General features: G+C 40.5%; 1 protein-coding gene across 3 annotated transcripts in view; it reads right to left on the bottom strand.

Moving 5' to 3' along the window:
* Positions 1 to 17,371, bottom strand: part of FAM114A1 (family with sequence similarity 114 member A1) — a 58,956-nt gene that overhangs the window by 33,632 nt on the left and 7,953 nt on the right. For all 3 annotated transcript variants that reach the window (XM_036331382.1, XM_036331401.1, XM_036331392.1), the window contains exon 3: positions 7,442 to 7,529. In XM_036331382.1, the coding sequence (XP_036187275.1) occupies positions 7,442 to 7,529 (88 nt within the window). The remainder of the gene's footprint in view (positions 1 to 7,441; positions 7,530 to 17,371) is intronic.

Below are 17,371 nucleotides of genomic sequence, written 5' to 3'. Positions count from 1 at the left end.
GGTTTAATCTCCAACATTTACAGAGAACTCATACAACTTTACAAAAGGAAGATAAACAACCCAATCAAAAAAGTGGACAATAGCCCTAGCCGGTATGGCTCTGTGGATGGAGAGTCAGCCTGCGGACTGAAGGGTCCCAGGTTCGATTCCGGTCAAGGGCATGTACCTTGGTTGCAGGCACATCCCCAGTGGGGGGTGTGCAGGAGGCAGCTGATCGACGTTTCTCTCTCATCAATGTTTCTAGCTCTCTGTCTCTCTCCCTTCCTCTCTGTAAAAAAAAAAAAAAAAAAAAAAGGACAATGGACCTAAATAGACACCTTTCAAAAGAGGACATTCAGAAAGCCAAGAGACATATGAAAACATGCTCAAAATCACTAGTCATCCGAAAGATGCAAATCAAAACAACAATGCGGTACTATCTCACACCTGTCAGAATGGCTATCATCAACAAATCAACAAACGACAAGGCTGGAGAGGATGCGGAGAAAACAGAACCCTCATGCACTGCTGGTGGGAATGCAGACTGGTGCAGCCACTGTGGAGAACAGTATGGAGTTTCCTCAAAAAACTAAAAATGGAATTCCCATTTGACCCAGTGACCCCACTTCTAGGAATATATCCCAAGAAACTAAAAACACCAATCAGAAAGGATATATGCACCCCTATGTTCATAGCAGCATAGTTTACCATAGCTAAGATTTCAAAACAGCCTAAGTGCCCATCAGTAGATGAATGGATTAGAAAACTGTGGTACATCTACACAACGGAATACTACGCTGTGGTAAAAAAGAAGGAATTCTTACCACTTCCAACAGCATGGATAGAACTAGAAAGCATTATGCTAAGTGAAATAAGCCAGTCAGAGAAAGAGAAATATCACATGATCTCACTCATTTGTGGAATATAATGAACAACATAAACTGATGAACAAAAACAGATCCAGAGACACAGAAGCATCCATCAGACCGTCAAACCTCAGAGGGAAGCTAGGGGAGAGTGGGGCTAAGGGGGAGAGATCAACCAAAGGACTTGTATGCATGCATATAAGCATAACCAATGGACACAGACACCAAGAGGGTGAGAGCATGAGTGTGTGTGGGGGGGGCGAGCAATGGAGGGGAATAAGGACACATATGTAATACCTTAATCAATAAAGAAAAAAATAAAATAAAAAATGTAAGTTAGCTGGTGCCCTACTCAAGGGTCCTTGAACATATGGGACCAATAGAAAGTGCCCATGGATTAAAATCATGATTCTTGAGAATTCTTACATCATCAGCAATGTCACATGAATTCATGTGATATTAATAGTGATTTACACAGTTAAGGGTTCTCATTTTAGCATCATTCTGACAAGTTTGGCATTCTCTGTAATAAAGGCTGTCATTATTTCTGACAGTGCTGGAAGAAGGGATTCATTAACATGTGCAGAAGGAAAAAAATGTGTAACTTGGGAGAGGACGGAGAAGGGGGGCAATGGTAGTTTTGAAAGGTAAATATGCAGATCAGATGCACCTCCCCTCCCTCAGGTTCTCTTGTAGACTCATAGAACTGTCAAAATAGAATTTTAGTAAACATTTAGGCCTTTTGTAGTATCTAGGAATACACTGTTCTGTTCTGCCATGGAGCTTTTACTTTGGTATACATATTTGTATGAGTTTCAGCATTGTCGACTTTCATTCTGATTATTGGTTTATCGCTCTTAACTTAGTATATTCTAGGAACTAGTCAGGTCTCTAAGAGGCTTGTGGGAAATCACATCTGGTTCTCACAACATCACTGTGAAATTACCATCACAATCATTTTTTTTTTTTTTTTTTTACATTTTCCTTTCCCATTCTGGTTTCTGCCTGGATCTTCAATAGTAACCATTTTTATTGCATTTTATGACCTTGCCCAAAGGCCTGGGTCTTCTTAGAATGTGATGACGGTGCAGCTGTGGGTGAAACTAATGCAAGAGTTACCACCTTTCCCAAAAATAATTGCTGGCTGAGAAATGCTTGATTTTATATAAACATTGGGAAGGTTGCTTTTTCTCATTTTCCTTTAACTTTGGGGTCAATGTAGTGAGGCAGGCAAAATAGAAAAATACAGAGTAGCAAAAAGTCAATCAATTTTCTGTATTTTTCCACTTAGCACGGTACTTATAAACATCTTTCTCCTTCTATATATAGCTATAGACTATGGAATCATTATATTCCAGAAGTTGAAAGGAGTCTTAGAATTTGTCAAGTTCCCTGGCCCCCACTTTTCCGAATAAGGAAGCTGAGTCTCAGAGAGCTGGCATGCACGGTGCAGCTAGTTAGTGACAGTCCTTTGTGATCACAAGTAAATAGCAGTCAGGGCCGGGCTCAGGTCTTCTGACTCCTGGTACAGTGCTCTTTCCAAGAGACAACCACCTTCTAAATGTTTCCATTTTCTAATTCCTCTCCTGCCATCTTTAAACAGTTCTAATTACTGGGACATCAGTTTTTCAACCAATGTAAGAAGTATTGGTTTTGCCCTGGCTGGGTGGCTCATTAGTTGGAGCATTGTCCCTTACACTGAAAGGTTGTAGGTTTGATTCCCTGTCAGGGCATATATATATCCAAATTGCGGGTTCGATCCCCTCTTGGGGCATGTGCAGGGGGTAACCAATTGATCTTTCATTCTCACGTCGATGTTTCTCTCTCTCTCTCTCCCTCTCCTTTCCCCTCTAAAATCAATAAAAGCATGTTCTTGGGTGAGGATTAAAAGAAAAAGAAGTATTGGTTTCTGTTTCTAGTGCTGAATTGACAGCTCTGTGTTTTGTTACAGATTATGTGTTCCGCACTCCTGTCTGCAATTGGAATTGCCCTGGGGGTTACATGAGGTTTCTGAGTTGAAATCAATTGCAATGGAATACGTGGTTATTTTCATTCTTTACTTTCTACAGGCAACTTAAAAACTTTCAAGAGCTTGTCTACTGCTCTGACTGCTCTGTTCTCCAATAAGTTTCTTTGCCTTATGATAATAAACTATCAATGCTGCAAAGCCCTGGGTGGATAGTATACCTCTACATAATGGAAGGCATGCCTAGCTTGCCTCTCTCAAGTCCAAGGTAGCAGATCAATAGAGAACACAATCCAGGACGTTACCCATAACTTTTTAAAGTCTTTGTTCACTGATGGCTGGACCCTATTCCAACCCTTTTGCAGGCTTTGAGCCCAGCTATGACACCTCTCCGTTTGTGGGACATTTGTGATCCCTTAATTATCTTTTGGGAGTTCAACTCCCTTCCACTACCACTTTCTGTTTCCAGCTCTGGAACCCATCACTTCAGCCTCCCCTGACGATACCTGCTTTAGTTCTCTATCAGGCCCACAAAGATATGTATCCAGTTTTGAAGTACACACGGGTATTATTTTAGCTACTATCTGTAAAGTGATAGCACATCCAGACCAGAAATCTCCGAAATATGCCTTAGGAGCAACGTACGGTGGGGTATTCAGTTATATTGCTTTTGCATGCATTAGGGTGTGATGACCAGTGGTGATGGACAAGATAGCTCCAATTTGTCCAAAGGGACTCTTAGCATGAGCATCAATGTTTCAACATTTCTTTGGTCTCCCTCATGTGCCCTTTGACTATTGATGGTACAAACAAGAGAAAAATGCCAAGATTCAAACACTTTTCAAAATTCCATCATGTAGCCAGAGCCATCAGAAGATACTCCGTTTCTAAAATTGGTGATGTAAACACTTTCTTCCCCCTCCCCCAGTCCTGTCCCCCGACTCTCAACCTTAGAGTGTGAACAAGATTGTGAATAAAATGGGCTTTCACTCCCATGATTAGTTATGTTTAGGGAAAACATGAAGGGATTTTTCAAATGTAATTAAAGTCCTTAATCAGTCGGATTTGAGTTAATCACAAGAGAAATCATTGTCAGTGGGCCTGAACTAATCAGGCGAGTCTTTAAAAGGACTCCTAAAGGGAGAGATTTAAAGTATGAGGGAGATTATTCTGCTGGCTTTGAAGAAGGGCCTGAGGGCTGCCTCAAGGAGCTGAGAATGACCCCTGATTAAGAACCAGCAAGAAAATGGGGATATCCGTCCTACAATTGCAAGAAACTAAGTTCTGTCAACACCCTATGCAACTGAAAATGACCCTGAGCATCAGGTGAGAATGCAGTGGGCTGGCACCTAGATTTCAGCCTGGCAAGACACTGAGCAGCAGACCTAGCTATCCCTGCGCCTAAAGTCCTGCCCCCACAGAAACTGTGAGCTAATCAATGTTGTTCTAAGGTCGCCAAATTTATGGGAATTTGTTCCACAGCAATAGAAATGAACGCAAGAGGATATACTGAACATCATTTGGATATTATATCGGCCAATGTGCAAATGTCCTACAATCTCAGAGAAACAGCATATCCACCAACCAGAAGAGGGAAGGTGACACGGCAATCATGCTGGCTCAAGGGCACTTATCTCTCTAGACCCGTGGTCGGCAAACTGTGGCTTGTGAGCCACATGCGGCTTTTTGGCCCCTTGAGTGTGGCTCTTCCTAAGCCTTAGGAGTACCCTAATTAAGTTAATAACAATGTACCTACCTATATAGTTTAAGTTTAAAAAATTTGGCTCTTAAAAGAAATTTCCATCGTTGTACTGTTGATATTTGGCTCTGCTGACTAATGAGTTTGCTGACCACTGCTCTAGGCTCTTTTTACTGCACAGAGCCAGCCGAGAAACACCAGAAGCTTTAAGTGTCTGCAACATCAATAAGATACAGCATTTATCATCTTCACGGTAACTTAGACACAGGGAAACTTCAAGAGCAACACCAAACATAAGCACAGGCTGCAGATAAAAGACATTGACTTCCGATCAAGTTAAAAGATGAGTGGCTACCAGCATGGGGTGAGACCCGCCACAGAAATAACACTGTGCTTTTTAAGCAGTAAAACCACATCATCTACTACTGGCTATACTTGAACTAGGTAACAGAACCCAGAGACTTTGCAGCACAGTCTACTGAGGCCAAGGCTGCACTAGGCCGTACGTGTGCGAAGGTCAGATTACAACAGGATACCTAAGATGCTAGGTGGTAAATTCAACAGGCGAGCTGTCAGTTGGTGGATGGAAAACCTTGTAAGGGCCCAGAGAAGCCCAAAGTCAAAGGATGAGGTGTAGCTGTCGACCAATGAGAAACAAGAGCAAAGAGTCAGACCAACTAGGGCAGAGCAGTTACCGGCAGGTGCACCTGGAAGTGTGCACACATTTCTGCATTTACCGTGGAAGGAGCTTATATTTAACATGAAAGTACATCCTTTCTCCATAAAAGACCCTTCTAAAGCACTGAATTTGTTATAAAACCCGGGCAGCTCTTGACACCATTATAACTGGAAGCACGCAGAACACTTTGCTGTTAATGACGTTAATAGTGACGACAGCTGTAGAATTCCGTGACCATATTATTTACTTTTCCATGACTTCTCCCATTTTCAAAAACTTCTAGACTCCACACTTGTAGGTTTTGGTTCAGGAAGCATGTCAGTCCTAAGTGCTGCCAGTGGCAAGATCCATTTGTGACCACTAAAAGCTCCAACGTTTTCCCCGAAGCAGGCTGCCTGTAGGTGCTTGTTCTCACTCTCACGAAGAGATTCTGTCCTCTTCAGACAACACAGGTTTCTCTGCTCTAATTTGGCTAATTTTTCCATCTCCGCATATAGTGCCCACCACACACCTGTCCCCTACAAGTAGCATAGAGAAAAATCTCTCTCCAAGCTCTCGCCAAAGAGGCTGACATTTAAACACCATCTACTTCCTGCCGGAGCTCTCGTGATATTTGACAGACATGGAATTAGGGGGGGATAATCTATCCATTCTTCCGGTAAGTCTAAATCTTATCAAATTAGATATCTGGTCCTTAAATTGCTTGTGACCATGGTCCACTGCAGCAGAGCAAAAGACCTTCAGACCTTCCTATCCCTCCTGGTTTAAGAAGTAACAACAGATTGGGCCAATCATGGTCCATCTCAAGATGCTCATGGCCGTGAACTATACCTGAGACACCCGAATTGAATGATGTGAAAGCTATGTTATTTGTGACTTCTCCTGTCCTGCTCCTCACTCTCTAGCTTCTAGATGAAATGCCTTTGCTAAATTATCTTAGGCATGTTGATGTTATACCCTCAGTTTTCATGAGAAGTGGATGTAAGGAAAGGACACATGAAGAATATTTTGACAAACCAGCACGGATGACGACATTGTCCATTATATTTTCTCCTTGCATAAGAGCCAATAGTTCTCTGGCCAGTGTTTCTAAATGGTTAGAGCAGTGGCCCACACACCAAAGGGTCTCAGGTTAAATTCTGGTCATTCTCAGTCAAAGGCATGTACGTGGGTTGCAGGTTCCATCCCTACCAGGTTGGGGCCTGTGCAGGAGGCAACTGATGGATGTATCTCTCTCACATCAATGTTTCTCTCTCCCTCTCTCTCTCTTTGCCCCCTCCATCCTGCCCTTTCACTCTCTCTACAAATCAATGGAAAAAGTATCCTGGGGTGAGGATTAACAACAACAACAAAGGGCCAATAGAAGAAACTGCTTCAAAAATTTAATACCATAAAAAATAATAAATTTATCTAGCTAAAGTAAGTTTTTTTCTTATTAATCCTCACCCAAGGACATGTATTTTTATTGATTTTAGAGAGAAAGGAAGGGAGAGAGAATGAAAGAAAGATCAATCGCTTGCCTCCCATATAAACCCGTCTAGAATCCTTTTGGTGCATGGGACAATACTCCAACCAACTGGGCCACTTGGCCAGGGCTAGGTGAACTAAGTTTTATTTTATCATTCAGTGAGAAATACTGGCAGCCAAAAAGCTCAGTTATAGTAACTCTATTGATAGTAAGGTCAATGCTCAATTACAGTAACTCTATTAGCTTTGGGATATATTAAATATATATTATATATCCTTCCTACCTGCATAATTATTTCTATTTGTATTTCAGTGCTCTGCTGATGAAGTGCCTTTTATAGATACCTCAAAAGTACCATTTGTGGATCCCTTTTGGTATGTTCATTGTACATTTTAAAATATTTAAGTGAAATGATGTGTACAAAGCTTTAACAATATATTCTAAAAAGCCCAAATCTTATATTTTAAGAGTCAATATAATATAGTGTTTTTTATATAAAAAGCCATACTCCTTGGTTCAAATCTCAGCCCAGCCACTCCTCACTTTGGACAAGGTCTTTGCCTCAAACTCTGTGATTCAGCTGGAGAAAATGGGGAAAATAAGAGTATGCTCTTATAGGTCTATTTTGAGGAATAAATGCATTAATATATATGAAGCACTTAGAACACTAAAAATGATGATCTTAGGCTAATGTTAAACTGTATCCGCACACAGTATGACTAAACTATCATATCCTTTTAGGCTTCTGAACTTTATCCATTCAAATGCAAGATTTAATGCTTACCTACTGTGGCAGATGCTGATGAGAGCAGAGATTTGCCCCAGGATCCCCAGCCTGCCCATCCGCCTCCTTGTGGAGGGGAATCCAAAGCCTGTTGAAAAACAGATTAGCCATGAGATCAGTAATTCAAAAGCATGCATTTGTTTGAAGCAAAGAGATTTTTGTTTGATTTTTAAATCACCAAGAACCGTGCCTCACTGGCTTGCAGTTTATAAAGGCCATAAAAGAATATACCATCCCACACTGCAATATGTACTTTGGAACCAAACTGAGTACTTGTGGTGTTGGCTTCTGAGGGTTTGGCATGAAGTGAGAAGAAGGGAGTTTGATGTTAACCAAGACTCAAATCTCCCATCATCTGGACAGGGCTGTGGGGGGAAAGGGGCACAAGAGTGTTTGGAAAAAGTTCAAAACAACTCTGACTCATGCGATTTGTAGAGAACTGAACAACTGTTCTTCTCATGGTGGAGTGAATTTTCAAATCTCTGGGGGCATGCAGGAGGGAGCTTTGCCATAGGTGATAGGCAAAGTGTCTAGAAAAGCATCAGTGAGCCTGGAAATCGAAGCAGCAACAGGTAGCCTTTTAAGGTAGACAGCTTTCAAAGTGTCCACTCCACTCACAATGACCCCTGCAACCATATCTCTCCCTGTCCGTGGGCTCAGTGGAATCAAAACCTCTTGCTTAGGTGTTTGAATTAGGACTGAGAGAGACTGGTTGCTTGAATAGAAGATGGAAACTTGGGGAATGTAGGGCGACCATATTCTATCCACCTGGCAGGCTAAGAATTCAGAGGAAGCAGCATGAGCAGAGTGAAGGAGATATATTCAGAGGATCTATTCAAATTCCTGATACCGCCTCAGCCCTGGTTCCTCTTCCTCTTTGAGGTTCTGCTGCATTCCTATCTTTGGGTTCCATGAGATTCCTGCATTGTGTGTGTGTGTGTGTGTGTGTGTGTGTGTGTTGTGTGTGTGTGTGTGTTGTGCGTGTGTGTTTCTATTTTCTCCTCCTCTCCACTCATGTATCCCCAGAAGAGTGCATGATATATAATGAGTGCTCAATACATTTATTTGTTGAATAAATAACTAAAATTCATCTGTTTTCTTAAGTGTGCAATACTTGCAACCAATGCATTCTGATCCAATTAGTGAAACCATGGCTTTCTCTTATTATCTAGGAACTAGAGGCCTGGTGCACGAATTCGTGCATGGGTGGGATCCGGCCAGCCTTGAACGGGATGAGGGTGGGGGCTGATCAGGAGCGGGGCTGGCCAGAGGGAGGGGCCTCAGGCAGTTGGCTGGCCCTGCTCCCTGGTCGAACTCCCAGTTGAGGGGAAAATGTGCACATTAGCCTTTTATTATATAGGATACATTCTAAAAAATGAGGCACGAACATATTAGGACTTGGAGAATCACAGTTCTTTCACTCCAAAAAGAAAGAAAGTAGTTAAGAAAGAAGTGAAAAAGTCCTACAAAGTTTGTAAATTATATAACTTTTGACCCAAGCTTGGTCCATCAGTCATCTCCAACTCCCTTCCCCTGCTGTCTGCCATTCTTGCAGATAAAAGTGGACGTGTGGCCCTGACTGGTGTGGCTCAGTTGGTTGAGCGTTGTCCCAGGCACCTAGATGTCTCTGGTTTGATTCCCAGTCAGGGCACATGCCTGGGTTGTGGGCTCAATCCCCAGGAGGGAACATGCAGGAGGCAGCCGATCTCTCATTGATGTTCTCTCTCTCTCTCCCCTTTCCCTTCCTCTCTCTCTCTAAAATCAGTAAAAACATTTTTTTAAAAAATATTTTTATTTATTTCAGAGAGGAAGGGAGAGGGAGAGAGATAGAAACATCAATGATAAAAGAGAATCATCGATCGGCTGCCTCCTGCACGCCCCACACTGGGGATCAAGCCCGCACACCAGCCATGTGCCCTGACTGGAAATTGAACCGTGACCTCCTGGCTCATGGGCTGACGCTCAACCACTGAGCTATGTAGGCTGGGCCAAACATTTTTTTTTAAGAAAGAGTAAACATGTGAAACAGTTTTAAATTAATGAGATATAACTGGGAATGCTTTGTTTTCATAATGAATTATAAAGTTATGGCCAGTGCCAGCTCTTTCCCTCTCCCTTTATCCTGCCCTGAATGTAGACATAATGCTTCAAACAGAAGCAGCCATTTTTGCTGCCATAAGGGAAAGTCCAGGGAATTCCAGATACTGGTGCTGCCACTGCTGAGCTACTAACCCAATGTGAGTAGCTGCCTATCTCCATTCTTTCTGTCAAGTGAGAAAAAACACACCCAAATTGCTATTTTATAAGCAACTATAAGTTGGATTTTAATTACTTGCACCCAAATGCATTCCTAACTGGTTCACCTGTAAATATCAAACCATCCACCAGTGTACACTGCTGGTCAAGAGAAAAGGATATAGAATTAAATTGCTTGGGTTTGACTCTAGGCTGTGCCATTTTGGACCACAAGTTACTCAAGTCCTTTAAGCCATTGTTTACTTCATTACAGAACACAAGGTATGGTAGTATAAACACATTCTGTATAAGAACCAATGGCCTCAGAGGTTTATTGTGAAGATTAAAAGAAATAATTCATATAAAACTGTGAGCATAGTTCCTGGCACTTAAGAAATACTTCATAAATGTTAACTAATAATAATAATAATAATTAATAATAACAATAATAAGAAACTACATTTTTAACACTAAGAAGTAAAAAGCTTTGAAAGCTGGCTGACATTTTTTCTGTTGGAAACAATGAAAAGCCTGTTAACATGAATGGAAATACTCATGATTCATGACTGTGAGCTTTCATTTTTGGAGTCTACATTGATTTACTTCACTCTGGCAATGGAAGCCAATGGCAATTTTATACCATCATGAAGATAGATGTAAGCTGGTGAATAATATCATTCTTTTATGGAAAAAATCACTACCTATGTGATTAAGGAGAGTTAATACACTTAAGGGTGACAGCTTCTGACTCAAATTTACAATACTTAATATGTTCTGACAGCTGGTAATTGACTAGCAAATGGAAATAACTGTGAAATAAATTTGGAACTTTTTGCAGTATAATAAGTGACAACTTCAATTGATTTATTAATAAAGCTCCTTTGACATTGAGATGTGACCTAATCAGCTGTGAAGAATATTTATCAGTGGCAAATACTCAAATTACTAACTGTGCATGTTTAATACAAAAACCATATAAACTAAATGTTCAGCATGAATTATAATTCTATCTCACCATGAGTACTGTCTCCACTTTAAATGGCTTTAATGTCCCAAACTTTTGAGACTATAAAGTAGACAGATTGGACCTACTCAGATCTTCCATGATCAAATATAGTTATTTTAAACCTTTTTTTTCTCACCCTCTTGCCATGTAACCCCCACGTCCTTTATCAGACAACTTTACATCCTATTTTACAGAGAACTCAGAAGCCATTAGATGACAACTCTCTGAATTTCCTCCTCCCTCCCCATACAATTACAGAGGAATGACCTCATCTCTTACAACTCAGATCTGGCTTGATCAAGAGGAATATCAAAACTCAACTGGAGATCATTTAAATGTCTAAAACCATTGTGCAGGCCTAAGGATAGGAAAGAATTCAAGATTCCATTAAGTTCAAAGGTCTTTAAATAGAAAAGACATGCATATCTCTGGTATCTTATTTAAAGATCTTCCAATGGAAAATACATTTATTTACTTTAGGCTAAAAAGTTCAATGGTATCATGAGACAGAAAAAATGTATAAATTTTAGATTCTATAGAATTTGAAGGTCTCTAACATTTAATCAGAAAATAAATGAACCCGTCTTAAGATCATAGATCAACCTGGTTGTCCTATTTCCTTGAGTAGATCAAGAATCAGGTACTGTATATAGCATGTGTCTAGGGATGTGCATGATAAGAGCTGCCCTTTTTAAGTTTTGTAACTTATGACATAGCTTCTCTAAAAGTGGACTCAGTGTGACATTTGGGAGCATGGGAATTGCTCTGTATGCCTTTAGCTCTGTCAAAATATTGGCTGAAAAATGGCTTCAGTTATTTCCAGGTAATTTTCTTCTTTGGTGAGTATGGATCATCTAGCTCTGGGAAGACTTAAAATTAATACAGAAAGGTTGAAAGCATCAAAGTCAGGCTATTAATATTTTTGTGCATATTTGGTCTTTTCTGTACTACTAAGGTTTAAGGAATTTGACTGATGAGAGCATCAATTTTTGAAAACCAATTAAAATGAATAATTGAATTATCAGACTTCTGATTTTAAGTTGAAATCTTCCTAAAATTATGCATATTATTATAATACCTAAGAGGTCTTTAGGTCTGCTCTATAAACTTAATTTAATATATTTGTAACTATTCTTAAACACTCAGCAAGGTTTTCTTTAAGTAGGTAAATGAGGTGCTTTAAAAGGAAATAGAACATATTAAATGTATGCATGCTGTTTAAAAATATTTAAATATGTTTAAGTTGGTAAAAAGGACCAAGCATTAATCAAAAATCCCTTGAAAGTGATTGTTCATTTTGCTAGATTTCTAAATAAAAATTTGTGAGATGAATATAAAGCCTAGGGAGAAGTGAAATTTCGAATTTGTGACCGTAATAAATTGAACACTAATTACTTAACCCGAATTAAAAGTCTGTGTAGTCCTTTTTATGCACAAAAACACACTGGCTTACACCAGTGTGTTCTATTATCTGAATCTCTATTAACATTTGATGATTTGCTAATTAGAATACTGAGGTGCAGAAACGAGTTTTAACTGGTAAACACGGTGAACTGTTAACTAGCATTCTGAATATCTGAAAGGAGTTCTAGATGATGAAATTAAAAGTATTTGAGGTTTGTAGATGATTAAATATATTTTAAAGCTTCTTCCTACCTTTACATGAACAGGATATAAGAAAGGAGGTTGCCCTATGCTAAATGGTTTTCTATCCAGCTCTGAACTCTGGGGAATTCTGGTTTACTGATGTCAACGATAAGGGGAAAAAACCTGCCTCTAGAATGCTAGGCATTTGCCTTGAGTGAACCTTTCACTCAGGCTGGTGGTCAGAGCCCCTAAAGGGACAGAACAAAAGGATGTTCTCAAGCCTACAAAAGAAACAGTTTTTATAAACTGTTTTTAACTTTCTTGTTAATTGATGTTTAATTTAAAAATGTCAGTGTGGTACAATGTGATTTGATATTTGATTTCACTTATTGACTGTGATGGCGAGATTGTGGAGAGAAGAGGTAATTCTCAACACCTCAACTTCTTAGTTGTCTATCACAATCTATCAAAGAGAATCTAAGAACTGTGAATGACAAAATTGTGTTAGAAATAGGAGCCTTCCTGGGCCAAGTCCTTGGTCTCTGTTCTTTTTCTTTTTTTAATAACAGCTGGTCAATCTCCCTCATTCCAATTCCTTAAATAGTATCCAAGTACTCATGGCCTCCAGACTCTCTCTCTCTCTCTCTCTCCTGGACTCCAGACCATTATCACCAACTGCTTACAAAATCTCTTCACTTAGATGTCCCATAGCATGTTCTGAACTCCCCATCTTCTCAATCTCACCCCACCCCACAACTACCTCTTTTTGTGTCCCAAATACTGGTCCACAGACTGCAAGAGTATCATCTGGGGGAACTTATTAAAAATAGAGTCTTGGCTTCCACTGTGATCTGTTGAATAAGAATCTCTCAGGGTAGAGCCCAGGAATCCGAATTTTAAACAAATTTCCCAGGTGATTCCAATACACCACTAAATTTAGGAAGCACTGCCCTATCTGACCAAATGGCACCAGCATCTGAGTGTCATCGTGTAGATCAGGCTTAAAAGGGGGAATACTCAAACAGAATTGGAGCAAACTCTACTCATTAAAGAGGCAAAAATCTGTTATCAGCATGTCTTGGCCTATGTTCTCTCTTCTTTGTCTCCTTCAACTGCAATTTTCTGACTTAAACATTCTGCTTCTCCTTTTCTAGGGAAAGAACTATCTGGTGGTAGTCTATGTTTTCCTTGGAGAGTGCTTTCTGGATTCTTCACCTTCATAATTAGCCTTATGCATTGGTGTTGAGCAGTAGGGATGGCATTCTTCACTCTGGGTCACATTTCTTGGTGTTAAGAGTTTAGGGACATTTGATATAGATAGGATCTTTTGGGGGGCGATGGACTAGTATATAGTAAGGTCCTACAAGATCTCTGGGAATAAATGTCACTCCTGATTAGCATCGAAGACAACCATCTCTGAACTGAGGCTAAAAACTTTCCTGACTCCTTAAGACTCATTTAAGTGCCCCATCTCATTCTTCCCTCGTGCCTGTCCTATCTAGCACTATAGGACATGCTGTAATTGCTTTATACCACATTGCCTTCCCCACCTAGACTGTAGGCATCCTGAAGATAGTTTCACCACTCAGATTCCTGGGCAAAATACATGGTGTCATGGGACTGATAGAGGCCTTGGAGAATCTAGTCCAATATGTCTCATGGATGCTGTAGAGTGGATTCCTGCAGGAAGCACCAATTCAATGGCTTCTAGTCTGTACATAAGAATGGATGAGAAAGAGAAGGAACACCAAAGATGAGATAGCTTCTGTGAGAGCATAAGCTGTGAATGGTGTGATCCTTCAAAGCAGAGGTGCCAGCTGAGGAGCTGGCAGAACCACTGGCCTCTTCCTCTTTTCTAGGTCCCTCCTGGTCACGCCACCCTCCCTGCTGAGTTATGGCCACCCTGCTGACTCAGGCAAAGGTGAAGCTAATGATGCAAAGGATTTTAAGGGACCTCATACCCAAAGTAACTGCAGATACAAGCCACTTAGAGAAAGATATACACATTTAAGCACATCATTACAAAATGCAGTGTGTCCTAGAAGATATTGGTTTATAATACTGTCTCATAGGCTATTCTACCAGGTTGTTGTTTTTTTTAGCAGACATTTTTCCATAGAAGATTTTAAAATAGGGTGATGAGATGCTTTCAGGCTCAGCTATACCTGGGATCAAATAGGCTTTTGAATTTGGCTGTTTTTCTATAGGACCTGCCATTCCTCGGGGGGCCTGTGTTCATGATCCAAACAATCAACTTGTAAATGAACTTATGATGCAAGATTTTTTGTAGAGTTCATCCTCTTGTGGATCAGAAAAACATTTGTTTTCTTTCTCTCACTCATTTGTGGAATATAATGAACAAAATAAACTGATGAACAAAAATAGATCCAGAGAAAAGAAGCATTGATCAGACTGTCAAACCTCAGAGGGAAGGTAGGGGAGAGTGGGGGTAAGGGGGAGAGATCAACCAAAGGACTTGTATGCATGCATGTAAGCCCAACCAATGGACACAGACACCAGGGGGTGAGGGCATGAGTGGTGGTGGTGGGGCAATGGGGCGATAAGGATACATATGTAATACCTTAATCAATAAAGAAAAAATAAAATAAGTGAAGGGAGTTAAGTCAAAAAAAAATAAAAATAAAGCAAGAATAAAAACCAAAAAAACAAAAACAAAAAATCCCACAGTTGTTTTCATCACTGTGAGAGGACTTCCTATAAGTGTCCAGCAAAGAGCAAATAAAATAGAACAAATGAACAATGCTTGAAGATGAGGCACAAAACTGACTTCTAATATTAACTTAAAAGAATAGGTTACCAAAAGCGATAGTAGAATCCTCTTTTCTGGTAATTCTTAAAAAAAGATTAAAGTTGTAACTACCTAGAAGAGTTTAAACATGACCCGCGTGAAAGGGATACCCTTTCCAACCAGCCCTATCAGCTTTCTGCCTTTCTTAGAGCAAACATACTCACAGGTGTGCCTCCCACAGCTTGGTTCTACCCGAGCTCCTGAGGGCAATGCCACGTATACATCCAGAGCCAAGGTCCCAACTCTGTGGCCAATATTTGCACTTCCATCCAAATACTCGTGTGATAGTTCATTATGAGGAAATGCTCACCTTTAACAAAGTCCCTGAAAGCTAACAGTGTTGTGCAGACGCAGGAGGGAGGCATCTAGCTGCCTACTGGCTCATTCTTGCAGCATCAAGGAGATTTATAAAGTGCTTTCAAAAGCAGGATCCATTCAATTTGCTCAAAAAATTTAAGAAGGCAGATGTATAGGAGCATACTGACTTTTTATTGTGCTATCTTTATTAACAATCATGAATTATTAGAAGTCAGAAATTGAATGAATAACCTAGGCATCAGGAACATATATTTTGACTAGGTAGAACTTATGTAGTTTCTTTAAGTCATCTCAGGATGTTGTGGCTAAGATATATTTTTCCTAATCAACAAAGGTATTTATTAACAGTAGCACTTATAATAAAAATTAGGAACCAATGCTCCCCACAATAGAAAGATAGCATGGGGGGAAAAGGGGTTCCAGAGTCAGGCATATAGGTATTTATAGGTAGAGGAATTATAAATATGTATCCTGTTGGTTCTGTTTCTCTGGAGAACCCAGACTAGCCCAGACCCTGGCATCAGTATTTTTTTAAAGCTCCCCCATTGGTTGAAATGTTCAGCTACGGTCACAGAACCTCTAGTCTGTGAGTTCTTAAGCCCTTATGGGGCCCAGGGTGAATTCAAAGGGTCTGAGAACTCTCTGAACTCAGAAACAAAAGTGTGCATTTATGTTGACCATATCTGATCCAACTCCCAGCTGACATCCTTACAAGATAATTGTTTGGTTTTGTTTAAACATCTTGTCTTGGAAAACACCCTCCTCTCCGAGAAAGCCCATCTCAGAACAGTTCTAAGGAAACTAAGAAGAGATTTTCTAGGACTGGGTGAAAAAGGTGAAGGGGTTGAGAAGTACAGCTTGGTAGCTCCAGAATAGTCATGGGGATGTAAAGTACGGCCTAGAAAATATACTCAGTAATATTGTAATAACTATGTTGGGTGCCAGGTGGGTACTGATAATATTGGGGGGTGGGGTGGGGGGAGGAGCACTTTGTAAAGTGTATGATTGTCTAACCCACTACCCTGTACACCTGAAAGCAATACAAAATACTACTGAATGTGAACTGTAATTGAAAAAATCAAAACGGAAGTTGATTTTGAATAAAAGAATCATAAAACATTAGTCAGAAGGATATCTTCATGTGTAAACCTTTCATTTTATAGAGGAAAAAAGTGAGGCACAGAGAAATTAGGTGTCTTGCCCAAATTAACAGACTTGATGACAGGTTGGAGGAGGAAAGCCCAGGCCCCCTGGCTCCCTGTTTAGTTCCCCTCCCACAGGGCGTGCAGCCTAGTCCCTTGGAGATGATGTGAGTGACAGTGCAGGATGAGCAGGGCTGGGGCGTGGCTGAGGGAAGGCCCCCATCCCCCCATCCTGTACCATCACTCTGGAAGGGAGGATAGGAGGAGAGCAGCCCACCTCCTCCTTTCATGCTGGGTGCCTCCCATCCCCACCAGTCCCCACATGGATGGAGATGGAAATACCAACAAAACCCAGCTCCATGGTTGTGTTGATGTGTCACAAGGTAGCAAACGGGAGACAGTGGTCTATCTTTTCCCCACAAAGAGACAGATGCAGGTGCTGAAGGAAAGGGGCAGGGAACATGCCTGCCTCTGGTCCCCTGGAAGGTGGAAGGTATAGGATGATAAAAGAGTGGTCTGAATGTCTAAGATCGCCCTAGTGGATTTGTAAATGTGCATTAAAATTTAAGTTCTATTAAAGAAACATTGACTCGTTTAGGGTGAAATCAGGCTCCTTAATAATTTGGACTCATTATGTTCAATATTACAATATTTTCCATTTTACTACTGCATAGCTTAGTATCTTACTGGGTTGTTTAAAATCTCTATGCCTGGTTGCCTTGTCTACAAATTGAGGTTAATACTATCTAGCTTAGAGCCGCAAACAACTTTTGTATGGAGTGAATTATATAACATATAAAGTGGCTAGCAGAGTGCCCAGCACACAGGATGTA

Source organism: Myotis myotis, unplaced genomic scaffold, assembly GCF_014108235.1.
Source record: "Myotis myotis isolate mMyoMyo1 unplaced genomic scaffold, mMyoMyo1.p scaffold_m19_p_1, whole genome shotgun sequence".
Classification (NCBI taxonomy): domain Eukaryota; kingdom Metazoa; phylum Chordata; class Mammalia; order Chiroptera; family Vespertilionidae; genus Myotis; species Myotis myotis.
Note: the sequence above shows the minus strand (reverse complement) of the source record. Positions and strands in the feature narration are given on the sequence as shown.